This window comes from Salmo trutta, chromosome 5, assembly GCF_901001165.1.
Source record: "Salmo trutta chromosome 5, fSalTru1.1, whole genome shotgun sequence".
Lineage (NCBI taxonomy): Eukaryota > Metazoa > Chordata > Actinopteri > Salmoniformes > Salmonidae > Salmo > Salmo trutta.
In genome coordinates this window covers 5,783,306-5,810,649 of record NC_042961.1, presented here as the reverse complement: position 1 = coordinate 5,810,649, position 27,344 = coordinate 5,783,306, and the positions used below count along the sequence as shown (strand labels likewise).

The window sequence follows — 27,344 nt, the reverse complement described above, 5'->3', positions numbered from 1 at the left end:
AGTGTTTGTTGTAGTTATAGTATTATTAGTAGCTGCAGTGTTTGTTGTAGTAATAGTATTATTAGTAGTTGCAGTGTTTGTTGTAGTTATAGTATTATTAGTAGTTGCAGTGTTTGTTGTAGTTATAGTATTATTAGTAGTTGCAGTGTTTGTAGTAGTTATAGTATTATTAGTAGCTGCAGTGTTTGTAGTAGTTATAGTATTATTAGTAGTTGCAGTGTTTGTAGTAGTTATAGTATTATTAGTAGTTGCAGTGTTTGTAGTAGTTATAGTATTATTAGTAGCTGCAGTGTTTGTAGTAGTTATAGTATTATTAGTAGCTGCAGTGTTTGTTGTAGTTATAGTATTATTAGTAGCTGCAGTGTTTGTTGTAGTTATAGTATTATTAGTAGTTGCAGTGTTTGTTGTAGTTATAGTATTATTAGTAGTTGCAGTGTTTGTTGTAGTTATAGTATTATTAGTAGCTGCAGTGTTTGTTGTAGTTATAGTATTATTAGTAGTTGCAGTGTTTGTTGTAGTTATAGTATTATTAGTAGTTGCAGTGTTTGTTGTAGTTATAGTATTATTAGTAGTTGCAGTGTTTGTAGTAGTTATAGTATTATTAGTAGCTGCAGTGTTTGTAGTAGTTATAGTATTATTAGTAGTTGCGGTGTTTGTAGTAGTTATAGTATTATTAGTAGTTGCAGTGTTTGTAGTAGTTATAGTATTATTAGTAGCTGCAGTGTTTGTAGTAGTTATAGTATTTGTGCTTCGCTCTGTTTAGTCAGTGTCTGTGACTCTTTGAAGTTGAGTTCAGCGTGGAGACCGAGAGGAAGGCTGCGCTCTATGAATGAAAAGAATACTATGCACAGAACTTCAGAGAAACACAGACACACACACACACACACACACACACACACACACACACACACACACACACACACACAGCTCAGGAAGGAAGCCTGTTTTTTATGTCTTATCGTAAGCAGCACACCGTGGAACAGTTTTAGTTAGACTGTAGTCTGGTTTTGAAGATGTTTTTGAGGATTATCAGAGCTGAAAGCAGCCTAAGGGCTACTTTATCAGGAATTACTTTTAAAATACTTTCAAATAAGTCATATACTCTCCCTCTGTTGAGAAATGACTCATTATTTCAGGAGGAAGTACTGAAAGTATTGACAGTAGAAGCACCTGTTTGCTGTCTGTGACATTCAATGAGGATGTGAGAACGTATAGTGTAAATTCTAATGTCCCTTCTTTTCAGAGGTGCATTGTGGTGAGGCACATTTTGGTGAGATGCAGACACTTCTTTTTCTTCTGTTTGGGGATGCTAGGGATAGATTCTCGCTCTGTGGAGCTGTGTGTGTTTGTGTATTTGTGTGTGTACATGTGTGTGTGTGTGTGTGTGTGTGTGCGTGCGTGTGTGTGTGTGTTAGGGATGCATTGTCCCTCGGTTGAAACCTCCTTGGAAACCCTTGTCATCTGAGAGGGTCGTTAGGAGTCAGAGAGCAATCACAGTCCTGTTGCAAGGACAGGAGTCACAACGTGTGTGTGTGTCTGTGTGTGTCAAAGTTTAGAGAGCCTTTCAGAGTCTGTGAGGCAGACAACAAGCACAGAACAAAGCAACAGTCCACCCCCATATAGACAGACAGACAGACAGATGGGTGGGCGGGCAGAAAGACAGACAGACAGATAGGAAGACACTCTTCTCTTTCTCTCTTTCTCTCCCTTTCTATCTCTCTCTCCCTTTCTATCTCTCTCTCTCCCCCCTCTCTCTCTCAATAGTAGCTCACTCCCACATGTTCTGTGATGTCTCTCTCTCTCTCTCCCCCTCCTTCCTTCCCAACCTCCCTCCCTCTCTTTATCTTTCCCTCTCTCTCTTTCTCGCTCTCTCCTCTGGTTCTTTCTTGCTCTCTCCTCTCGCTCTCTCTCTCTCGCTCTCTATCTCTCGCTCTCTTATGATTTCAGCAGCAGCCAAGATGTTGCCTCAGCCTACTCTCCCACCATCATCAGCAGCAGCAGCAGTATGTTCTTAGTAGTACGGGAGGGTCACGAGACGAGGAGGAGGAGGAGGAGAGGAGGGCTGTTGTTCTGAATACTATATGACTGTAAATAGAGTAGTGGTTTTACTATATGCATTGGGAGGTTCATTAAAGAATAAGGCCAGAGGAGGTGTGATATATGGCCAATATACCACGGCTAAGGGATGTTCTTTTGCGCGACGCAAAGCAGAGAGACTGGACACAGCTCTTAGATGTGGTATATTGACCATATATCACAAACCCTGTTGTAAGGTTTGTAAGGTTGTTGAGTACAATCAACTATATGTTTTTCAGGTAAGGGCATCCTTTCACCATTAGATAGGCAAGTCTGGTTTTGCACAGGAACAGAGATGTGATGATGATGTGAGCTGTGTACTAGAGCTATGCCAGAAACAGCAGGAATACACACCCTAGTGTGTCTTATTGGCCCAGTCAATCCCCTAGACTCTACAGCATTGTTTCTCAACTCCTGTTCACATTTTTGTTCCAGCCTTGTACTAACACAGCTAATTCAACTAGGGTTGAGTCAGTTGTGTTAGTAGTGGGTGAGAACAAGGATGTGACCTAGACTAGAGGGCTGGCAGCTGTCCTTTCTCACTGTAGGCCTGGAGTCTATCAAACAGAGTGAGCATGTTGGGTAGTGTAGTCTATAAAGAGTGTATAAACGGTGAGTTAAATGACAGTTCAGATGAGGTATTCAAGTAGCAAACATCCACCCACCTCCAGGCTCTCTGTAGTTAGAACACTTCATTAGCTTTACATAAAACAGATCGGTGACACATGCCCATGCACACACACACACACACACACACACACACACACACACACACACACACACACACACACACACACAAAGCAGTACGGTACAGTAAAAGTCAGTTAGTAGTAATCAGATCATACAGCATATACAGTATATTAGAATAATAACATTAGCAACTGATGAAAGACCTTCCACAGCTTCTAAAAGATCTCCAGAGGCATAGCTCTCCCAACTGCCACTTGTTCTCTCTCTACTCTTACTCTTTCCTCTCTCTGTCTCTCTCTCTGGCTTTCTCTCTCTCTGTCTCTCTCTCTCTGTCTCTCTCGTTTTTTCTGTCTGTCTGTTTCTCTTTTTTCTCTCAACTCCCACTTTGTGATCCATGTCCAAGCCTTTTTTTTCACCTTCTTCCTACCTCTTCTTTCATGTGACTCTCAATGTTCCTCCCTCACCTTCTTTGTTCCTCACTTATCTTCTCTCTGTTCTTCCCTCACTTCTCTCAATGTTCCTCCCTCATCTTCTCTCATTGTTCCTCCCCCGCCTTCTTTGTTCCTCCCTCATCTTCTCTCTGTTCTTCTCTCACCTTCTCTCAATGTTCCTCCCTCACCTTCTCTCAATGTTTCCTCCCTCACCTTCTCTCAATGTTTCCTCCCTCACCTTCTCTCAATGTTCCTCCCTCACCTTCTCTCAATGTTTCCTCCCTCACCTTCTTTCAATGTCCCTTCCTCAACTTTCTCGAAATGTTTCCTCCCTTACTTTCTCTCAATCATCCTCCCTCACCTTCTCTCTGTTCTTCCCTCACCTTCTCTCAATGTTCCTACCTCACCTTCTTTCAATGTCCCTTCCTCAACTTTCTCTAAATGTTTCCTCCCTCACTTTCTCTCAATGTTCCTCCCTCACCTTCTCTCAATGTTCCTCCCTCACGTTCTCTCAATGTTCCTCCCTCACCTTCTCTCAATGTTTCCTCCCTCATCTTCACCTTCTCTCAATGTTCCTCCCTCACCTTCTCTAAATGTTCCTCCCTCACCTGCTCTCAATGTTTCCTCCCTCACCTTCTCTCAATGTTCTTCCCTCACCTTCTCTCAATGTCCCTCCCTCAACCTTTTCTAAATGTTTCCTCCCTCACTTTCTCTCAATGATCCTCCCTCACCTTCTCTCAATGTTCCTCCCTCACCTTCTCTCTGTTCTTCCCTCACCTTCTCTCAATGTTCCTCCCTCACCTTCTCTCAAAGGCCCTCCCTCAACCTTCTCTAAATGTTTCCTCCCTCACTTTCTCTCAATGATCCTCCCTCACCTTCTCTCAATGTTCCTCCCTCACCTTCTCTCTGTACTTCCCTCACCTTCTCTCAATGTTCCTCCCTCACCTTCTCTCAATGGCCCTCCCTCAACCTTCTCTAAATGTTTCCTCTCTCACTTTCTCTCAATGATCCTCCCTTACCTTCTCTCAATGTTCCTCCCTCACGTTCTCTCAATGTTTCTCCCTCACCTTCTCTCAGTGTTCCTCCTTTACTTTCTCTCAATGTTTTACCTCCCTCACCTTCTCTCAATGTTCCTCCCTCACCTTTTCTCAATGTTCCTCCATCACTTTCTCTCTGTTCCTCCCTCACCTTCTCTCTGTTTCTCTCTGTTCCTCTCTCACCTTCTTTCTGTTCCTCCCTCACCTTCTCTAAATGTTCCTCCCTCATCTTCTCTCAATGTTCCTCCCTCACCTTCTCTAAATGTTCCTCCCTCATCTTCTCTCAATGTTCCTCCCTCACCTTCTCTCAATGTTCCTCCCTCACCTTTTCTCTGTTCTTCCTTTACCTTCTCTCAATGTTTTACCTCCCTCACCTTCTCTCAGTGTTCCTCCCTCACCTTCTCTCAATGTTTTACCTCCCTCACAATGTTTCTCCCTCACCTTTTCTCAATGTTCCTCCCTCACCTTCTCTCTGTTCCTCCCTCACCTTCTCTCAATGTTCCTCCATCACCTTCTCTTTGTTTCTCCCTCAACTTCTCTCTGTTTCTCTCTGTTCCTCCCTCACCTTTCTCAATGTTCCTCCCTCACCTTCTCTCTGTTCCTCCTTCACCTTCTCTCAATGTTCCTCCCTCACCTTCTCTCTGTTCCTCCCTCACCTTTTCTCAACGCCCCTCCCTCACCTTTTCTCAATTCCCTCCCTCAACTTTCTCTAAATGTTTTCCTCCCTCACCTTCTCTCAATGTTCCTCCCTCACCTTCTCTCATTGTTCCTCCCTCACCTTCTCTCAATGTTTCCTCCCTCACCTTCTCTCCATGTTTCCTCCCTCACCTTCTCTCAATGTTTTACCTCCCTCACCTTCTCTCAATGTTCCTCCCTCACCTTCTCTCTGTTCTTCTCTAACCTTCTCTCAATGTTCCTCCCTCACCTTTTCTCAATGTCCCTCCCTCAACTTTCTCTAAATGTTTCCTCTCTCACCTTCTCTCAATGTTCCTCCCTCACCTTCTCTCTGTTCTTCCCTCACCTTCTCTCAATGTTCCTCCCTCACCTTCTCTCAATGTCCCTCCCTCAACCTTCTCGAAATGTTTCCTCCCTCACTTTCTCTCAATGATCCTCCCTTACCTTCTCTCAATGTTCCTCCCTCACGTTCTCTCAATGTTTCTCCCTCACCTTCTCTCAGTGTTCCTCCTTTACTTTCTCTCAATGTTTTACCTCCCTCACCTTCTCTCAATGTTCCTCCCTCACCTTTTCTCAATGTTCCTCCATCACTTTCTCTCTGTTCCTCCCTCACCTTCTCTCTGTTTCTCTCTGTTCCTCCCTCACCTTCTTTCTGTTCCTCCCTCACCTTCTCTCAATGTTCCTTCCTCACCTTCTCTCTGTTCCTCCCTCACCTTCTCTCAATGTCCCTCCCTCATGTTCTCTCAATGTTTTACCTCCCTCACCTTCTCTCAATGTTTCTTCCCTCACCTTCTCTAAATGTTCCTCCCTCACCTTCTCTCAATGTTCCTCCCTCACCTTTTCTCAATGGCCCCCCCTCAACTTTCTCTAAATGTTTTCCTCCCTCACCTTCTCTCAATGTTCCTCCCTCACGTTCTCTCAATGTTCCTCCCTCACCTTCTCTAAATGTTCCTCCCTCATCTTCTCTCAATGTTCCTCCCTCACCTTCTCTAAATGTTTCTCCCTCACCTTCACTCAATGTTCCTCCCTGACCTTCTCTCAATGTTTCCTCACTCACCTTCTCTCAATGTTTCCTCACTCACCTTCTCTCAATGTTCCTCCCTCACCTTCGCTCAATGTTCCTCACTCACTTTCTCTCAATGTCCCTCCCTCACCTTCTCTCAATGTTTCCTCCCTCACCTTCTCTCAATGTTCCTCCTTCACCTTCTCTCAATGTTTCCTCCCTCAACTTCTCTCAATGTTCCTCCTTCACCTTCTCTCAATGTTTCCTCCCTCACCTTCTCTCAATGTTTCTCCTTCACCTTCTCTCAATGTTCCTCCTTCACCTTCTCTCAATGTTTCCTCCCTCACCTTCTCTCAATGTTCCTCCTTCACCTTCTCCCAATGTTCCCTCCCTCATCTTCTCTCAATGTTCCTCCCTCACCTTTTCTCTGTTCTTCCTTTACCTTCTCTCAATGTTTTACCTCCCTGACCTTCTCTCAATGTTCCTCCCTCACCTTCTCTCAATGTTTTACCTCCCTCACCTTCTCTCAATGTTTCTCCCTCACCTTTTCTCAATGTTCCTCCATCACTTTCTCTCTGTTCCTCCCTCACCTTCTCTCTGTTTCTCTCTGTTCCTCCCTCACCTTCTTTCTGTTCCTCCCTCACCTTCTCTCAATGTTCCTTCCTCACCTTCTCTCTGTTCCTCCCTCACCTTCTCTCAATGTCCCTCCCTCATGTTCTCTCAATGTTTTACCTCCCTCACCTTCTCTCAATGTTTCTTCCCTCACCTTCTCTAAATGTTCCTCCCTCACCTTCTCTCAATGTTCCTCCCTCACCTTTTCTCAATGGCCCCCCCTCAACTTTCTCTAAATGTTTTCCTCCCTCACCTTCTCTCAATGTTCCTCCCTCACGTTCTCTCAATGTTCCTCCCTCACCTTCTCTAAATGTTCCTCCCTCATCTTCTCTCAATGTTCCTCCCTCACCTTCTCTAAATGTTTCTCCCTCACCTTCACTCAATGTTCCTCCCTGACCTTCTCTCAATGTTTCCTCACTCACCTTCTCTCAATGTTTCCTCACTCACCTTCTCTCAATGTTCCTCCCTCACCTTCGCTCAATGTTCCTCACTCACTTTCTCTCAATGTCCCTCCCTCACCTTCTCTCAATGTTTCCTCCCTCACCTTCTCTCAATGTTCCTCCTTCACCTTCTCTCAATGTTTCCTCCCTCAACTTCTCTCAATGTTCCTCCTTCACCTTCTCTCAATGTTTCCTCCCTCACCTTCTCTCAATGTTTCTCCTTCACCTTCTCTCAATGTTCCTCCTTCACCTTCTCTCAATGTTTCCTCCCTCACCTTCTCTCAATGTTCCTCCTTCACCTTCTCCCAATGTTCCCTCCCTCATCTTCTCTCAATGTTCCTCCCTCACCTTTTCTCTGTTCTTCCTTTACCTTCTCTCAATGTTTTACCTCCCTGACCTTCTCTCAATGTTCCTCCCTCACCTTCTCTCAATGTTTTACCTCCCTCACCTTCTCTCAATGTTTCTCCCTCACCTTTTCTCAATGTTCCTCCCTCACCTTCTCTCTGTTCCTCCCTCACCTTCTCTCAATGTTCCTCCATCACCTTCTCTTTGTTTCTCCCTCAACTTCTCTCTGTTTCTCTCTGTTCCTCCCTCACCTTTTCTTAATGTTCCTCCCTCACCTTGTCTCTGTTCCTCCTTCACCTTCTCTCAATGTTCCTCCCTCACCTTCTCTCTGTTCCTCCCTCACCTTTTCTCAATGCCCCTCCTTCACCTTTTCTCAATTCCCTCCCTCAACTTTCTCTAAATGTTTTCCTCCCTCACCTTCTCTCAATGTTCCTCCCTCACCTTCTCTCATTGTTCCTCCCTCACCTTCTCTCAATGTTTCCTCCCTCACCTTCTCTCAATGTTTTACCTCCCTCACCTTCTCTCAATGTTCCTCCCTCACCTTCTCTCTGTTCCTCCCTCACCTTCTCTCAATGTTCCTCCATCACCTTCTCTTTGTTTCTCCCTCAACTTCTCTCTGTTTCTCTCTGTTCCTCCCTCACCTTTTCTCAATGTTCCTCCCTCACCTTCTCTCTGTTCCTCCTTCACCTTCTCTCAATGTTCCTCCCTCACCTTCTCTCTGTTCCTCCCTCACCTTTTCTCAATGCCCCTCCTTCACCTTTTCTCAATTCCCTCCCTCAACTTTCTCTAAATGTTTTCCTCCCTCACCTTCTCTCAATGTTCCTCCCTCACCTTCTCTCATTGTTCCTCCCTCACCTTCTCTCAATGTTTCCTCCCTCACCTTCTCTCAATGTTTCCTCCCTCACCTTCTCTCAATGTTTACCTCCCTCACCTTCTCTCAATGTTCCTACCTCAATTTCTCTCAATGTCCCTCCCTCAACTTTCTCTAAATGTTTCCTCTCTCACTTTCTCTCAATGTTCCTCCCTCACCTTCTCTCAATGTTCCTCCCTCATCTTCTCTCAATGTCCCTCCCTCAACTTTCTCTAAATGTTTCCTCTCTCACTTTCTCTCAATGTTCCTCCCTCACCTTCTCTCAATGTTCCTCCCTCATCTTCTCTCAAAATTTCCTCCCTCACCTTCTCTCAATTTTTCCTCGCTCACCTTCTCTCAATGTACCTCCTTCACCTTCTCTCAATGTTCCTCACTCACCCTTCTCTCAACCTTCTATCTGTTCCTCCCTCACCTTCTCTCTGTTCCTCCCTCACTTCTCTCTGTTCCTCCCTCACCTTCTCTCTGTTCCTTCCTCACCTATCTGTTCCTCCCTCACCTTCTCTCTTTTCCTCCCTCAACTTCTCTCCCACTCGAACATGCCAAAACACAGACGTTACAGAGAGCACTATGGTTTTCTTTTGAAGATCAATCAATACATCGTTACTGTGGACCTTTGGCTGGTTGTCGTCCTGCTGGTACACACACACGCACATACGTCACCATACCCACTGTGTTTGTCACTCACACTGCATAGCATATCATAAAGGCTGCATGCACACTCACGCATGCACACACACACACACACACACACACACACACACTGTACACACAGACATGCCCCATCAGTGACCATGAACAGCGATGTGACAGTGAACTGTATCTGTGATTTAGGCAGGAGGGAGCAGTCTGTTAAGCACTGAAGCGCTTGCTGTTCATAGATGATATAGCACACAATGCTGTCTTGGTTTGGTTTTGGTAGAGTACAGTTGTTATGGTGCAGTCTCTGGTATGAAAGTTAGCTAAAACTCAAGCTATGAACAGCAAGCGCTTCAGTGCTTAACAGACTGCTGACCTACATAATGTCTTCTGCCTTGTTATAGCTTTCCAAACTGTGGAGGTACAAAGTATTTAGTTGAGTAAATAGTATTTAGTTAAAAACAGTATTTAGTTAAGTAATCAATATTTAGTTAAGTAAACAGTATTTAGTTAGGTAATCAGTATTTAGTTAAGTATACAGTATTTAGTTAGGTAATCAGTCTTTAGTTAAGTAAACAGTATTTAGTTAGGTAAACAGTATTTAGTTAAGTAAACAGTATTTAGTTAAGTATACAGTATTTAGTTAAGTAAACAGTATTTAGTTAAGTAAACAGTATTTAGTTAAGTAAACAGTATTTAGTTAAGTATACAGTATTTAGTTAAGTAAACAGTATTTAGTTAAGTAAACAGTATTTAGTTAAGTAATCAGTATTTAGTTAAGTAAACAAACTATAGTTTAGCTTACTGTATCTTCTCTGTTCTGGCTCTTGTGCTATGCTGTGCTGGAAACACACAAACACACACGTACACACACAATAGGTTCAGGTTGTAGAGGTTGGTTTAAAATGTTAAATCTCTCTCTCCCTCTCTCTCTCTCTGTCTCTCTTTCTCTCTCTCGCTCTCTCCTCTCTCTCTCTCTCCTCTCTCTCTCTCTTCTCTCTCTCTCCCAGGTGGTTCCAGAGGACAGCTCAGTTAATGGCAGAGGCCCTGTCCAGATGGCAGAGGACACCTATACGGCAGCGGAGGACGACGAGGAGGGTCACATACCTCACACACGCCACTTCACACACCCTCCCCACGTCCACACTCTTGCCCAAATCCGAGATGGACGACCAGCAGCACTTATCAAGAGAGAGCCTGGCCTGGAGGACACCAATGATGGACTTCTTCTACAGCACCACTGCTCTTCTTCTGGGACTTTTCACAACGGTGCTAACGAAAACATGGCTAAAACCAACGGTGCTCAACTGATTGCCAGTCCGGATTCACATCCGGTGTCACCTGAGTCACAAAATACTACAATACAATTAGAGTCCCAAAGTACTACAAAATCCACGTACCCCAAAGGCAGCTCTGAGCTGAAGGATGCACTTCTGGACGACACCATAGCTGTTCCTCTAAAGAAGATAAAGGTGGAGGAACCGTGGGTGTGGTCTATGGACCAGTCCTCCGCCCCACTAGTGGGCGATGATGACGATGTCTATGAGGACGCTCTGTCCACGCTAGCAGCCGTGGTGTGTTTCTCTATCACAGACAGGAAGGGTCTGGAGGAGAAGTTGTGTAGCTCCCGTTCCCCAGTGCTACGCTCGTTCAAAACAGAGCCGGAGGACCTTAAGGTAGATATTTGCTTGAAAAGTGCTCCCATCAGTCCACGAAAAGCTCTCGACATTATTGTCAAACAAGAGCAACCCTCTCCAGGTCTGTCTCAGCCAAGCATCCAGTCTTTGGTAGAAGAGAGGAATATTAGCAATGACCAGGCTATCGCTATTGAGGCGCTAACCTTACTGGCAGCTATCCCACAAAACTCCCCAGAACCCTTTAAAACCGACGCACAGGGTGAAAACCCCACCACACCATCCATGCACTTATCCAATAGAAACACCCCTCTCCAGGGCTCCAACAAAGTTCTAGTGATCAGCTCCCCTCTGCACCAGACCTCAGTCATACACTCCCCTCTGCACCAGACCTCAGTCATACGCTCCCCGGTGGCCAGGCAAGCTCATGTCATCCAGTGTCATTCCCGTAGCCCCGCAGCCACTGGCAACCTGTCCCTACAGGACCTGCTAGAAGCCAGCTCGGACTGTGACAGACTTCCCTACGACAGCACTGAGAGAGCAGGACAACACCTGTATAGGAGAGCAGACCAAGGCCTTGGTTCTCAACATAACAGGGGCGAAGGCACTTTCAGACAGCGGAAAGACATGGAGAGGAACAGCAAGGAAACAATAGAGAGGACGGTGGGTAAGAGCGGGAGGAACAGGGATGAGGAAGAGGTGGCGGCTCAACTTGCCGAGTTGGCGTTCATCATCCAATCACGTCATAAGCAGCAGCAAGGTTTCCACCCCTCCCAGCACTCAGAGAACAACCCTCCCAGAGGAACTCCAGTCTCAGCCATCAAGTACAACTACAACTCCGAACAAGCACCACCCAACCACAAGAAGACCCCTGTGAAGAAACCCAGGACCACACTTTCCAAACCTAGGAAGAAGAAGGGAACGGAGGGACTGGAAGAGGAGGGCTACAAACTCAACAACCGTACCCCCCTGTACAAACGAATACCCAACGGCAAGACCCCCCACAGAGCCAGGGTCCAGAAGGTTCTGCCCCAGCCGAAGACATCATCGCTCAGCCACAAGAGGAGCTTGTTCCTGCCTCAGGCCCAGATGGATCTGAAGAGGTACCTGACTGAGGCTCAGGAGGAACGACGGCAGCTCTTTTACTACAGTAACGCCCACAGTGGGGTCAAATACCACAAAACCTCTGGAGCCGTCGATCGTGTTCGAAGTCAAGGTTATGGTCATGACAACCAACAGTGGTCGCATTTCAACGGTCACCTGGACCCTTTACAAGGACAAGGAGTTGGACAAGGACATGATTGTGAAAGAGGATTGTATTCTCAGGTATCGCAGCCCTACGTTGGGCAGCAGCACGGTGCTAACCTAAAGTCTAGCTCCACTATCCCCAGTTTCACCAGCATAGACTCTAACAACCACAGAACCGGGTTGAACCATGGTTTATCCAATGGCTACTCCTCTGGGGGTCAACAGCAGGGGTATTACAAAGTGGAGAGGTCCGGTCCGGTCACCGTCTTGTCCACGTCAGCTAACGACGATTTGGATCTATCGGAGGAGTCGACACCCACCAAACACAACGTGAACAGCTTCCTGGAATCGCCCCTCAGGTTCCTGGACACGCCCACTAAGAATCTGATCAACACCCCCTCCAAGAAACTCTCTGAGATCCCCTCCTGTGGATGCATGAGTGAGTCACCCTGATGATGATAATGATGAGGATGATATTGATGAGGATTATAATGATAAGGAAAATAATGATGATGATGATAATGATGAGGATGATAATGATGAGGATTATAATGATAAGGATAATAATAATGGTGATGATGAGGATGATGATAATGATGAGGATTATAATGATGAGGATGATAATAATAATGATGAGGATTATAATGATGAGGGTGATAATGATGAAGATGATGAAGACGATGATGGCTTTCTTTGTATCCATTGGGAAATTCTTTAGTGTGATACAGCATGCCACATGCTCTGCTGTGGTTAACTGGCGCTGTATTTGTCACATCCAAGGACATACCATTTGTTTGCCTGAAATTAGCTGAAGCTGCGTTCTACAAACGACTCTCTCTCCACAGAGCAAATCATAGAGAAGGAGGAGGGTCCATATTATACTCACCTTGGTGCTGGACCCAGTGTGTCAGCCGTCAGAGAGATGATGGAGAACAGGTAACAACATCAGATAACACAAACTGCATCAGTTATTTTATTCCATTCCATAAACAAGCTTGGGGGGAAACAAGTGTTTGTTGTTGCCCAGCCATTTTACTTTATGCATTCATAGTCCATTGGGATGGCAAACCTGTGAGTTGCTAATCCACTTCTGTTTTCATGACAAATCTAGTAGGTGTGTAATACTGATGAGATAATAGAGTTGATATGAAAACAGGAGTGGCTCAGTGCCGAACAGGTTGGTTTACCAGTAGGATTATAGGGCTAAGCCAATATGTATAACTGCCAGACTCTACTAGCCTACTGTATGTAGCTTTATATTTTTTATAAAAGTCTGGTACATGCATGGTAATCTAGAGGGTGGCTTTTTGCATCCTTCCAATCGTTCAAATGGGGAATCTGAACTGGCCAATATCATGGACAGTAATGGTCTGTACTGGCCAATATCATGGACAGTAATGGTTTGAGAAAGATACATACACATTACCAGCCAACTCCTTTTTTCTATATTTACAACCTAGGTCAGCTATGCTGGCTATGGAGTCCCTTGGGAAACCCAACTACTGAAGCATCCAATGATGGGATTATTAAATAAATGATCTTGGCTCCCGAAAGGACTAATCTCTATAATATATAAACAACTCTTGGAAAGCTCATATTCTGAGCTTGCCATTAAAAAATATGGTCCACAGATCTAATTGAATCTGAACAACCCTTTAACTGCTTACACAGGTGAATTGGCCTATATGGATAGGTCTAATTTGAAAGGTTTCTTACAGAAGAAATATGGAAAGCATATGTATAACCATGGTAGCAATTAAAAGGGAACCGTTTGGAGAATATGAGGAAATTATTAGACTAAAGGTGAGGACACAACAGTTCACCTGACACAACACTGAATCCAAACATTACACTGTTGATTTTATGTGCATTTGACATTTACTGTACTTTTGTTGATATCGAAATCAGAAAATACTCTGGATACGTTCAGTAACATGATAAGAATATTCCTGTAAAATGTGCAACATAAGTGAGAGGACTAACTGGTGTCTCCAAGGGGCCACATACCTCTCCAAAGTGTACACAGTTCCTAAGTCATTTCAATGCACTTTTATGACTCAAAGAGTATTCAAATATGAGGTGCTTTTTGGAGCTCTCCTAGCTGTACCGTTGAGGAGCTAGAGCAACACACTTGTAGTTGTTTTATTTGGAACACAGCCCTGCATATCCTCTCCTTCACACAATTACTGTTGTTGTTTACGCAATCCAAAATTGTCCATTATAAATCACAATCTGGGTCAGGTAGGTATAATTTGAAAGCTTATAGAGCCAACATGAATAGCAAAATTATATAAAATACGATCTTACGGTGTTAGGTTTTCACAATGCAATTCAGAGAAGCAGATTGTAATTTTGGTGTACATAGAATGGAGTCATGAGAGCATTCAGATGCGTGGTCTGTGGAAAATGTTCTTCACTGTCACGTCCTGACCATAGAAAGCTGTTATTTTCTATGGTAGAGTAGGTCAGGGTGTGACGGGGGTTTTCTAGTCTAGATTTTCTATGTTGTTATGTTCTAGTTTTTGTATTTCTATGTTGTTGTTTTTTGGTATGACCTCCAATTAGAGGCAGCTGGTCATCGTTGTCTCTAATTGGAGATCATACTTAAGTAGTTGTTTTTCCCACCTGGGTTTGTGGGAAATTGTTTTTGAGTTAGTGTATGTTGCACCTCTTCGTCACGGTTTGTTGTTTTTGTTCTTTAGTTTATTTGTGTATCTTGCATAGTTTCACAGTTCAATATAATATGTGGAACGATACACATGCTGCACTTTGGTCCGCTCCTTCCGACGAACGACGTGACATTCACAACAGACAAACAGGCTCATTCTGTTGAGAACAACCCAGGGTATGACGCTATGCCATCTTGTAGCTGTACATCAAACATAGTGATCATAAACGTTGACACTGTATATCACATGAGTTTTATGATATGGAATGTAAAGTACACATTTGCCTCACGGGTGTTTGGCTTGTTTGTATGACATCAAATCTGTATTCATTATAATCCTCAACGTCTCATCTTTCAAAATACATTGAGTCCTCGTGATATACAGTATTTACCTCACTCAGACAACAACACATTTTTTTTTAAAGTTGCCCAATTTCCAGAGGGGATGGCAGGCACTTCTTGTCGCACGGTGCTCAAGTTCAGAATGTCTGTCAGTCAAAACCAATACAGAGCTGTGAAGCGGAGACGCTGAGCTACTACATCATGTATATTAATGGTGCTAGTCAGGGAACAATTGAGGCCTGGACAAATATACTTGACTTGGTTGGAGGAATGGGATGGGAGGTTGGGTGTGGAGGCCCACTTCTTTTGGGTTTTATTTCCATGTTTATACATAAGTTATTACTACTTTGTAGTTGTGTACCTTTTAATGTTTTTTTATTTTATTTTCCATAATTTTTTTATTTTTCTTCCGAGTGGCAGCCCACAGGTACAATATATGAAATAATACAGATATATGGAATATGAAGTGATAGGAATTTAAATATTTTACCTGTAACCCCTCCAATGACAAAATGACAGAAAAATAAAAGAATGGCATAAAATATATATAATTCTGGAACAGTGTACAAATCCAGGTGAAAGCTATGATCCCTTATTGATGTCACTTGTTAAATCCACTTCAATCAGTGTAGATCAGGGGTGTCAAACTCATTTTAGCTCAGGGGCCACATGGAGGAAAATCTATTCCCAAGTGGGCCGGACCGGTAAAATCATGGTATATATAACTTAAAAACAACAACTTCAGATTGTTTTCTTTGTTTTAATACGATCAACATAAAACATAAAGCTGGAGCCTGAGGACAGCGTGTCCACAATAGTGCAAGCACAACATCACTATTAATCATAAAACACCTCAAGTTTATTTGAAAATTCTAAAGAAAAAGAACACACAAACACACAATGCCTCAGTGATTCACAGAAGTATATCACAGATCACAGAACTATATCAGGGTGTCTCATGCAGCACTTTAAGTGGGGTTGCATAGTTTATTTGACTCCTGATACCTGGCATCTTTTAGCTTTCACCAGCACATCAATATCAGGCGTCACATCCTGAGTGGCAGCCAACTTCAGGATGTGATTCAAGTGCTTGTGCGTGAGCCTTGAGCGCAGCTTTGTTTTATTTATGCTTATTACAGAGAACTTGCTCACAAAGATATGTGGTTCCAAACATGCACAACAGTTTTGCAGCGAGGGCTGTCAAGTTGGGGTAACCTGGCAAGAGATTCTGATAAAATGTGTCCAAGCCAGCTGCGGCAAATTTGCCCTTCATATCCGAGTCACACTGCAAGTCTATTATTTCAAGTTGGATGCTGACGGGCAGATCAGAGGGATTCACGGTGAATGGCGAGCAAAAAACGTTGAAGTCTTTCTCCAGTTCACCAAAAATCTGAAAGCGTTGCTCAAACTCCCGTAACAGTTCCGTTATTTTATCTTTGAACCGCTTCATGTCTGCCACATGTTGGGTCGCGCACACATTTTTCAGACAGGGGAAGTGAGCTGCATCACCAGCGGCGAGTTGCGTCTCCCACAATGACAGCTTCAACTTGAAAGAACGTATGCTGTCATAATACTGCGTGACGACTTTGTTGCGCCCTTGCAGCTGTTTGTTCAAGTTATTCAGGTGCTCTGTAACATCCACCATAAATGCAAGGCCCTGCATCCATTCTGCAGAATGAAATTCTAACACTGGGTTGCCCTTTTCTTCCATGAACTGTTCAATTTCTTCTCGTAAATCAAAGAAACGCCTAAGCACAGCACCTCGGCTTAACCATCTTACCTCAGTGTGGTATGGCAGGCCATAGATGTGGTCTTTCTCTCTGAGAAGGCTGTCAAACTGACGGTGATTCAGGCTTCTGGATCGGATGAAATTAACAGTTTGGATGACCACCTTCATGACGTTATCCATCTTTAATGACTTGCAACACAAAGCCTCCTGGTGCAAAATACAGTGAAAAGTCCAAAAATCACGTCCTCCATTTGCAGATTGCACTTTCTCTCTGAACTTTGTCACAACGCCTGCTTTTTTCCCGATCATTGAGGGCGCACCATCTGTAGCCAGGCTGACAGCGCGGGACCAGTCCACTCCGACCCTGTCCAACACGCCGACGAGTGCGGTGAAAATATCAGCTGCTGTCGTTGTATCTGTCATCGGCACCAACTCCACGAACTCCTCGGTGACGGTCAATGTGTCATCAACTCCGCGGATGAAAATGGCCAGTTGTGCAACATCTGTAATGTCCGTGCTTTCATCAATTGCAACTGAAAACCCAATAAATGACTTTACTTTTTGCTTCAACTGGCTGTCCAAATCCACTGAAAGATCGGAAATCCTGTCTGCAACTGTGTTTCTTGTCAGGCTGATATTTGCAAAAGCCTGGCGCTTTTCAGAGCACACAATCTCCGCTGCCTTCATCATGCATGTTTTTACAAATTCACCCTCACTAAATGGTTTTGAAGCCACTGCGATTTCATTAGCAATGAGGTAGCTAGCTTTCACTGCAGCGTCACTGATGTCTCGGCTGTGAGTAAACACAGACTGCTGTTTCTTCAGACCCGCCAACAGTTCATTCACCTTCTCTCTTCTCCGCTGTCCTTGAAAGTTGTCATATTTGTCGGCATGAAGACTCACATAGTGGCGACGAAGGTTATACTCTTTCAGCACTGCAACATGCTGTGAACACACCAAACACACAGCTTTCCCATTCAATTCCGTGAATAAATAGGAGGATGACCATTTTTCTTGGAACACTCTGCACTCTGCGTCCACTTTTCACTTTTTTGACAGAGACATATTGGGGCAATGAGGGTGCCAAAGCACATAATGTTAAAAGTAGAAGCCGTAATAAATATCGCGGGCAAAACAAAGTAGCTCATCCGGACTGGCTGCACTTGCTTGACCTACTTGCTCTGCTCCGGTATAAACAGTTTGCTTGCTTAACACAATTGCTATTGCGCCATCCAGTGGACGCAATTGGAACAGCAGTTTCTTTTATTGAAAAATTGCAGCTCATTTTTATACTTTACAAAATCATCTCGCAGGCCGGATTAAACCCCTTTGCGGGCCTGATCCGGCCCACGGGCCGGACGTTTGACACCCCTGGTGTAGATTAAGGAGAGAGAACAGGTTAAAGAAGATTTTTATGCCTTGTGACAATTGAGACATGGATTGTGTGTGTGCCATTCAGAGGGTGAATGGGCAAGACAAAAGATTGAAGTGCCTTTGAACGAGGTATGGTAGTAGGTGCCAGGTGTACTGGTTTGTGTAAAGAACTGCACCGCTGCTGGGTTTTTCATGCTCAATAGTTTCCCGTGTGTTTCAAGAATTGTCCACCAACCAAAGGACATTCAGACAACTTGACACAACTGTGGGAAGCATTGGAGTTAACATGGGCCAGCATCCCCGTGGGATGTTTTCGACACCTTTAGAGTCCATGCCCTGATGAATTGAGGCTGTTTTGAGAACAAAAGGGTGGGGGTGCAACTCAATATTAGGAAGGTGTTCTTAATGTTTTGTCCTATCAGTGTACTCAGTGAACCACCTGCCCTGCCAAAGGCCTGGTATCCCACAGGGCTCGTGGTGTTCATGGAATGAGGTGGGGCTTACAGTCATATTATAGCTCATATATTATATTATAGAGGCTGTCACTGAAGGAAAGCAGCACCAAGCTTGCCACACACAGAAATACATATTCACACATACAAAAACACACACACACACCCTGCGTGTTAGAACAGGAAACCTCTTGGGCCGAGTCGAGGGGCCCATGAGGAGAGTCTCTGCTCTGTAGTTTCTGCTGAATGACATCAGTGCCTTAGTTTTAAACAGTTTTTACTTGTTTTGAGTTGTTTTGAAAACTTGCTGCATTTTGGCTAGTAATGTAGTCCCACTGTCTTTTGCTAAAGTTCTCAAAATGTGATTTGTGGCTGTATTGACAGTCATTGCAAGATTTTAGTGCTGATGGTCGCAGATATGGGGAGAGATGACATTGCTGAAAGGATTGTGTTTTATGTTCTAAGGTGAGACGTGTGAAAAGTCATTAATATATGATGTATGTTATCGCTGTGTGTGTTCAAAGGTATGGCGAGAAAGGGAAGGCGGTAAGGGTGGAGGTGGTGGTGTATACTGGGAAAGAAGGACGCAGTTCCCAGGGCTGTCCCATCGCCAAGTGGGTAAGTACCTTGTGTGTGTGTGTGTGTGTGTGTGTGTGTGTGTGTGTGTGTGTGTGTGTGTGTGTGTGTGTGTGTGTGTGTGTGTGTGTGTGTGTGTGTGTGTGTGAATGCACGCGTGTGTACACATCTTCATGTCTGTGTAGTAACCCTTCTCTCTCCCCCAGGTGATCCGTCGGGGCAGTGAGGAGGAGAAGCTGCTGTGTCTGGTGAGACACCGGGCAGGGCACCGCTGTGAGAGTGCCGTGGTGGTGATTCTCATCTTGGCATGGGAGGGCATCCCCCGGGGCGTGGCAGACAGTCTGTACCAGGAGCTCACCCAGACTCTCTGTAAATACGGCTCCCCCACCAGCCGGCGCTGCGCACTCAATGAGGAGTGAGTTACTGAAAGAACAGACTTGTACCTATTATTTAATAATAGGCTTACACATACACATTTACATTCATAGAACTAATTATTGTCATAACAAAGGAGTGAGTTATTTTCTTTCTAGCATTTCTAGACAGTGATCTGTCTCTTTCATGCTCTCTTCAGTTGTGTGCCAGGATCTACTGATTGTCTCACCTCATCCTCCCCCTCTCTCCTCCCTCTCCCCATCTCTCTCCCTCCTTCCCTCTCTCCTCCCTCTCCCCATCTTTCTCCCTCCTCTCTCCTCCCTCTCCCCATCTCTCCCCCTCTCTCTCCATCTCCCCTGCTCTCCTCCCTCTCCCCATCTCTCTCCCTCCTTCCCTCTCTCCTCCCTCTCCCCATCTCTCTCCCTCCTTCCCTCTCTCCTCCCTCTCCCCATCTTTCTCCCTCCTCTCTCCTCCCTCTCCCCATCTCTCCCCCTCTCTCTCCATCTCCCCTGCTCTCCTCCCTCTCCCCATCTCTCTCCCTCCTTCCCTCTCTCCTCCCTCTCCCCATCTCTCTCCCTCCTTCCCTCTCTCCTCCATCTCCCCATCTTTCTCCCTCCTCTCTCTCCTCCCTCTCCCCATCTCTCCCCCTCTCTCTCCATCTCCCCTGCTCTCCTCCCTCTCCCCATCTCTCTCCCTCCTTTTCTCTCCAGTCGGACGTGTGCTTGCCAGGGTGTGGACCCGAACACCTGCGGTGCTTCCTTCTCCTTCGGCTGCTCCTGGAGTATGTACTTCAACGGCTGCAAGTTCGCCCGCAGCAAGATCCCCCGCAAGTTCCGCCTGCTGGGAGACATGCCGCAGGAGGTGAGGACCAGGACACTCCAGTAAAACTGTGTCAAACTACATTCCTCTAGGGCCAGCCACAGTGTCAGCAGATCTTCATCCCTCCCTTGCATGTATTTTCCTAATTAAAGCTACACAATATAGAAATCGCTGTGCCATTTCCTGGTTGCTAGAATTCTAATAGTTCTCCTAATTTTAGTTTGTGACAAAACAAGCCAGTATAGTGTAGATAATCATTATACCATCTAAACCGCTGTGAAATATATTGTCCAAAAACAAACGTCTTGGCACAGCCAGAAGAGGACTGGCCACCCCTCATAGCCTGGTTCCTCTCTAGGTTTCTTCCTAGGTTCTGGCCTTTCTAGGGAGTGTTTCCTAGCCACCGTGCTTCTACACCTGCATTGCTTGCTGTTTGGGGATTTAGGCTGGGAAATACCGCTCATAGAACAGATCTACTGCTTCTTAGACTTGCTTTTGATGAGAATGACAGATCTATAACTCACATTTCTATGTACATTTGGTCGGGTCAGAGCTATCTTAAGGGAAAGAGCAGAAAAACCAGTAGACACTGTGGCGCTCTAGAAATTGAGTTTGACACCCTTACTTAGATTTGAGAGCCTGGTCGGAAAATTAACCCTAGCCCCTTCCATATATGCCTAGACCCTAGCTCTCTGCTTTCCTAATGTAAGTCTTGTTATAGCTTCACAAACAATGGTTTAGAATAGATATTCCTCAGTGAATAATCTTCTTGGCATGTTAAAATGGCTAATAGACACCTCATAGTGGCCTCAGGTGGGTATGACAGCTGTCGTGTCTTTGGCATCATTAAAACGGAAGACATGTTTATCAAATAACTCTCTGTAATTATTATTACGCGATTAAACTGATTAATCGTGTAACTGTAATTAACTAGGAGGTCGGGGCACCAAGGAAAATATTCAGATTACAAAGTTATAATTTTCCTAATATAACTTTCAGATATTATAATATTTGATCTATTAGTCTTCTGATTAATGACGTATTAGTTACCTCGTCAGTCTCATTCCAAACGTCGTAAATTGTTGGTTATCTGCACGAACCCAGTCTTCACTATGAGTAATCCATACATCAATTGTCTTAAAATAATTTATTTACTAACTAAGTAATTCACAGAAATGCATAACAAACAGTAGGTATCGTTACAAAGAAATGATAGAGGAATGTACCCTAGTGGGCTAAACCGGCATGGCGGCTTGTTAGACAAAAGGGGAGTGGGGTCAGCGGAGAAGACACTACAGAGTTGATAAATATTAACAATTGAAATGCTAATCCTTTGCACATGAACGCTCACTCATTCGGGAACAATTGCAATCAATATATATATTTACGCTCAGTGTGTCGTCGGGATCTTTGTTGAAGAGTTCGTTCTGTTGGAGAGTTTTGTCCTCGCGGTCTCTCTCTCTCTCTCTCGGTTAGAATGGATATTTCAAAGTGACATTCATTAATGTCGTTATAGGACAGATGTTTCCGGCGGTTGTCGCGTTCAATGATACCGAATTCCTAGCTGCAGACTAGTAATTAATATCAAAGACTTGTTCTTATTCTGTATCGATAGTCTAATAGTTTAACCACGTGGTATGGTTAAAGTTCAGTAGAGGGATGCATGGTCAAACCTATTAGCCAACTCGTAATGGAGTGGAGGCCTGGTCTGGTGATAGAAAATCAGGTGGGGGGTTATATTCAGAACATAGAAAAGGCTGTCTCATGACGCCAGGTCCTGTCTGTGTCCCTGGGGGCGTGCTGATGACTTGGTAAAACTTTAAACAGAAAATACAATTCTCTCACATTAACATCTTACAAGCATCTCAACATATTCCAAATAGCTTTATCCTTATTCATTAATTTTATACAACCATTAGATGTAAGTCTCACCACTGTGGCTATTATATAAACAGATCCATGGTAATGTGGCCGTATTGTCTCTCATGAGTTTCACAAAATTGTACCAAACGGACCAGTTCGTAGCTGGATTCTTCACCGATCTTTTATACCTTCTCTAGAACATAAATGTCGTTTGGTTCTCCAATTCTGTGAGGTGGAAGAATTCCTTTGTCTCTCCATGAAAACACTCTGTCTCTTTATACTGTGGCCATGAGGTGGGACATTTTCTTAGGAATTTACGACCCCTTCTGACCACAGCAGCCTGGGTGTAGGAGACAGAGGGAGATGGTGAAGAAGTGCAGGGGGAGGTGCAGGGGGAGGGGGTCAACTGTGCTTGCTGTACCCAAAGAGGGCAACGTCATGACACAGCCAAAGTCTGACAAGGACAACAGTGGCTGAAACATTACTGTGATTTCAGGGATTCTCCCGGGGCTCTCCTTTAATTTCACACAGCTTTTCCCTCATCTGTTCCTGTTCGTATTTGTCCCACTCTACCTCTGATCTGTGTGTTGTTCAGGAGGTGAAGCTGGAGCATCGTCTGCAGAACCTGGCCACTGACCTGGGTCCTGTCTACCAGAGACTGGCCCCGGAGGCCTTCCAAAACCAGGTGGATCTGGAGCAGGCGGGCCAGGACTGCAGGCTGGGTCGGAGGGCGGGCCGACCTTTCTCCGGGGTCACGGCATGTGTGGATTTCTGCGCCCACGCTCACAAAGACACACAGAACATGAACAACGGCAGCACTGTGGTATGCTCCTCACATGGCTGGATTCACATGCACACACATATTCGCTGTCAAACAAACAGAGACATAGACACAAGTCAAATCAAATCAAAGTTTATTGGTCCCGTACACAGTTTAGCAGATGTTTAGCGAAATGCTTATGTTACTAGCTCCTAAATTCAGTAAAATGTCAAACAAGTACACAGATAATAAAACAAATTAAGAAAGAATTGGAACGGATCTGATTAAGAACCCAAATAACACTGTAACAGTAGTCCAAATGCAATCTACAAGTATCTACACCAGATTCATTTAGACAATATATACTAAGAATGATATGTACAGCAGTAGATATATTAGAGTGACCTGCGGTGTGTATAAAGTGTCACTACAATGTGATGTACAATAGTATAAATATTACAATGAGCTACAGGTATGTCGAGAATACAGTATTTAAATAAACAGTGTAAACCGGTAGTATCCAGTGGTTTAATGTCTGCATAACATCGGACATTATTGTTGGCTGTGTGTGAGTGCGTCTGTGTCAATATGTGTCTGTGTGTGATAGTTTGTGTGTGTGTGTTGTCAATTGATGGCTGTTCAACAGTCTGATGGTCCGGTAATATAAGCTGTTCAACAGTCTGATGGTCTGGTAATATAAGCTGTTCAACAGTCTGATGGTAATAGAAGTTGTTCAACAGTCTGATGGTAATAGAAGCTGTTAAACAGTCTGATGGTCTGGTAATAGAAGCTGTTCAACAGTCTGATGGTCTGGTAATAGAAGCTGTTCAACAGTCTGATGGGAATAGAAGCTGTTAACCCCTGTGCGGCCTCGACATCCAGCGAAAAATCCTATCGCCATTAGCGTAACAAAATGTAATACTTTTTTTTTTTCAAATTTTTTTTCAAATTACATCGTTTTATAGATACACCTCTCCTGAATCGAATCACGTTGTCCGATTTCAAAAAGGCTTTACAGCAAAAGCAAAACATTAGATTATGTTAGAGGAGTATATCGTAAAAGTAGCCACATAGCCATTTTCCGACCAACCACATGCATCACAAATAACCAAAAAACAGCTAAATGCAGCACTAACCTTTGACAATCTTCATTAGATGACACACCTAGGACATCATGTTACACAATACATGCATTCTTTTGTTCGGTAAAGTTCATATTTATATATAAAAACAGCATTTTACATCGGTGCGTAACATTGACTAACTATTTTCCCTCAAATGCATCCGATGAAACAGCGCTACAATTTACTAAATTACTATTCGAAAACATTTTTAAAATGTAATATTGTCATTCTAAGATTTATAGATGAATATCTCTTGAAAGCACCTGTAATGCCAGATTTAAAAATAACTTTACTGGGTAATCACACTTTGCGATAAAAGGGGATGCGATACTCAGAACAATAGGCTAGCAATAGCAATAGGCTAGCCATCTTGGAACAATCGCATATCAAATCTAGTCTTGTATACTATTGTCAATAATCCCTTACCTTTGATTATCTTCATCCTTAGGCACTTCCAGGAATCCCAGGTCCACAACAAATGTATTTTCGTTCGAAAAAGTTCATCCTTTATGTTCCATTAGCTTGTTGATGTTAGCGCGTTCTGAAGGCTGCACCTAAAGTTCCGACGTGCGCGGGGCTACTATTTCAACAAAATGCTTTTTTTTCTTATTTAGGTTCGTTCAAACATGTCAAACGTTGTATAACATAAATCTTTAGGGCCCTTTTCAACTAGAGCTCCAATAAGATTCGAAGGGGACGATTGCATTGTGTTTCAAAACGTTTCGAAAGGGGAGGGTAACCAGGGGCGCCGGCGTCATAATGGTGATGGCCCTCTCCGTGTGACCAATTTCCACAGCGTCTCATTCATTCAGTTTTCACAGTAGGAGACTCAAATCACTTTGTAAAGACTGGGGACATCTAGTGGAAGCAATAGGAAGTGCTCAATGAACCATAGCTCACGGTGTGATTAATAGGCAACGTGATGAAGTTGAGTTCGCAATTCAGAATTCCACTTTCTGTTTCGATCTGTCTCGGGGTTTTGACTGCCATATGAGTTCTGTTATACTCACAGACACCATTCAAACAGTTTTAGAAACTTTAGGGTGTTTTCTATCCACAAGTATTAATTATATGCATATCCTAGCTTCTGAGTTTGAGTAGTAGGCCGTTTAAAATGGGCACAATTTTTTTTCTAAATGCCCTGTGGCGCCCCCTATCCTAGGCGACCGTCAAGAGGTTAAACAGTCTGATGGTCTGGTAATAGAAGTTGTTCAACCGTCTGATGGTCTGGTAATAGAAGCTGTTCAACAGTCTGATGGTAATAGAAGCTGTTCAACAGTCTGATGGTAATAGAAGCTGTTCAATAGTCTGATGGCCTGGTAATAGAGGCTGTTCAACAGTCTGATGTTAATAGAAGCTGTTCAACAGTCTGATTGCCTGGTAATAGAAGCTTTCCAACAGTCTGATGGTAATAGAAGCTGTTCAACAGTCTGATGGTCTGGTAATAGAAGCTGTTCAACTGTCTGATGGCGTTGTAATAGAAGCTGTTCAACAGTCTGATGGTCTGGTAATAGAAGCTGTTCAACAGTCTGATGGTCTGGTAATAGAAGCTGTTCAAAAGTCTGATGGACTAGTATTAGAAGCTGTTCAACAGTCTGATGGTCTGGTAATAGTTTCTGTTCAACAGTCTGATGGGAATAGAAGCTGTTCAACAGTCTGATGGTCTGTTAATAGAAGCTGTTCAACAGTCTCATGGGAATAGAAGCTGTTCAACAGTCTGATGGTCTGTTAATAGAAGCTGTTCAACAGTCTGATGGTAATAGAAGCTGTTTAACAGTCTGATGGCCTGGTAATAGAAGCTGTTCAACAGTCTGATGGTAATAGAAGCTGTTCAACAGTCTGATGGTAATAGAAGCTGTTCAACAGTCTGATGGTCTGGTAATAGAAGCTGTTCAACAGTCTGATTGTAATAGAAGCTGTTCAACAGTCTGATTGTAATAGAAGTTGTTCAACAGTCTGATGGTCTGGCAATATAAGCTGTTCAACAGTCTGATGGTAATAGAAGCTGTTCAACAGTCTGATGGTCTGTTAATAGAAGCTGTTCAACAGTCTGATGGTAATAGAAGCTGTTCAACAGTCTGATGTTGATAGAAGCTGTTCAACAGTCTGATGGTAATAGAAGCTGTTCAACAGTCTGATTGTAATAGAAGCTGTTCAACAGTCTGATGGTAATAGAAGCTGTTCAACAGTCTGATGGCCTGGTGATAGAAGCTGTTCAACAGTCTGATGGCCTGGTAATAGAAGCTGTTCAACAGTCTGATGGTAATAGAAGCTGTTCAACAGTCTGATGGTCTGGTAATAGAAGCTGTTCAACAGTCTGATTGTAATACAAGCTGTTCAACAGTCTGATTGTAATAGAAGTTGTTCAACAGTCTGATGGTCTGGCAATATAAACTGTTCAACAGTCTGATGGTAATAGAAGCTGTTCAACAGTCTGATGGTAATAGAAGCTGTTCAACAGTCTGATGGTCTGGTAATAGAAGCTGTTCAACAGTCTGATGGTAATAGAAGCTGTTCAACAGTCTGATGGTCTGGTAATAGAAGCTGTTCAACAGTCTGATGGTCTGGTAATAGAAGCTGTTCAACAGTCTGATGGTAATAGAAGCTGTTCAACAGTCTGATGGTCTGGTAATAGAAGCTGTTCAACAGTCTGATGGTAATAGAAGCTGTTCCACAGTCTGATGGTAATAGAAGCTGTTCAACAGTCTGATGGACTAGTATTAGAAGCTGTTCAACAGTCTGATGGTCTGGTAATAGAAGCTGTTCAACAGTCTGATGGTAATAGAAGCTGTTCCACAGTCTGATGGTAATAGAAGCTGTTCAACAGTCTGATGGACTAGTATTAGAAGCTGTTCAACAGTCTGATGGTCTGGTAATAGTTTCTGTTCAACAGTCTGATGGGAATAGAAGCTGTTCAACAGTCTGATGGTAATAGAAGCTGTTCAACAGTCTGATGGTAATAGAAGCTGTTCAACAGTCTGATTGTAATAGAAGCTGTTCAACAGTCTGATGGTAATAGAAGCTTTTCAACAGTCTGATGGTAATATAAGCTGTTCAACAGTCTGATGGCCTGGTAATAGAAGCTGTTCAACAGTCTGATGGTCTGGTAATAGAAGCTGTTCAACAGTCTGATGGTCTGGTAATAGAAGATGTTCAACAGTCTGATGGTCTGGTAATAGAAGCTGTCCAACAGTCTGATGGCCTGGTAATAGAAGATGTTCAACAGTCTGATGGCCTGGTAATAGAAGCTGTGCAACAGTCTGATGGCGTTGTAATAGAAGCTGTTCAACAGTCTGATGGTCTGGTAATAGAAGCTGCTCAACAGTCTGATGGTAATAGAAGCTGTTTAACAGTCTGATGGCCTGGTAATAGAAGCTGTTCAACAGTCTGATGGTAATAGAAGCTGTTCAACAGTCTGATGGTAATAGAAGCTGTTCAACAGTCTGATGGTCTGGTAATAGAAGCTGTTCAACAGTCTGATTGTAATAGAAGCTGTTCAACAGTCTGATTGTAATAGAAGTTGTTCAACAGTCTGATGGTCTGGCAATATAAGCTGTTCAACAG

The 27,344-nt window shown here is 43.8% G+C and overlaps 1 protein-coding gene across 4 annotated transcripts in view; it reads left to right on the top strand.

Moving 5' to 3' along the window:
- The window catches only part of LOC115193563 (methylcytosine dioxygenase tet3), a 116,025-nt gene that overhangs the window by 47,571 nt on the left and 41,110 nt on the right, over positions 1 to 27,344 (top strand). For all 4 annotated transcript variants that reach the window (XM_029752298.1, XM_029752299.1, XM_029752297.1 and 1 more), the window contains 6 exons: positions 9,827 to 12,137; positions 12,544 to 12,634; positions 18,788 to 18,881; positions 19,046 to 19,254; positions 19,925 to 20,075; positions 22,492 to 22,719. In XM_029752298.1, coding sequence (XP_029608158.1) covers positions 9,827 to 12,137; positions 12,544 to 12,634; positions 18,788 to 18,881; positions 19,046 to 19,254; positions 19,925 to 20,075; positions 22,492 to 22,719 — 3,084 coding nt within the window. The remainder of the gene's footprint in view (positions 1 to 9,826; positions 12,138 to 12,543; positions 12,635 to 18,787; positions 18,882 to 19,045; positions 19,255 to 19,924; positions 20,076 to 22,491; positions 22,720 to 27,344) is intronic.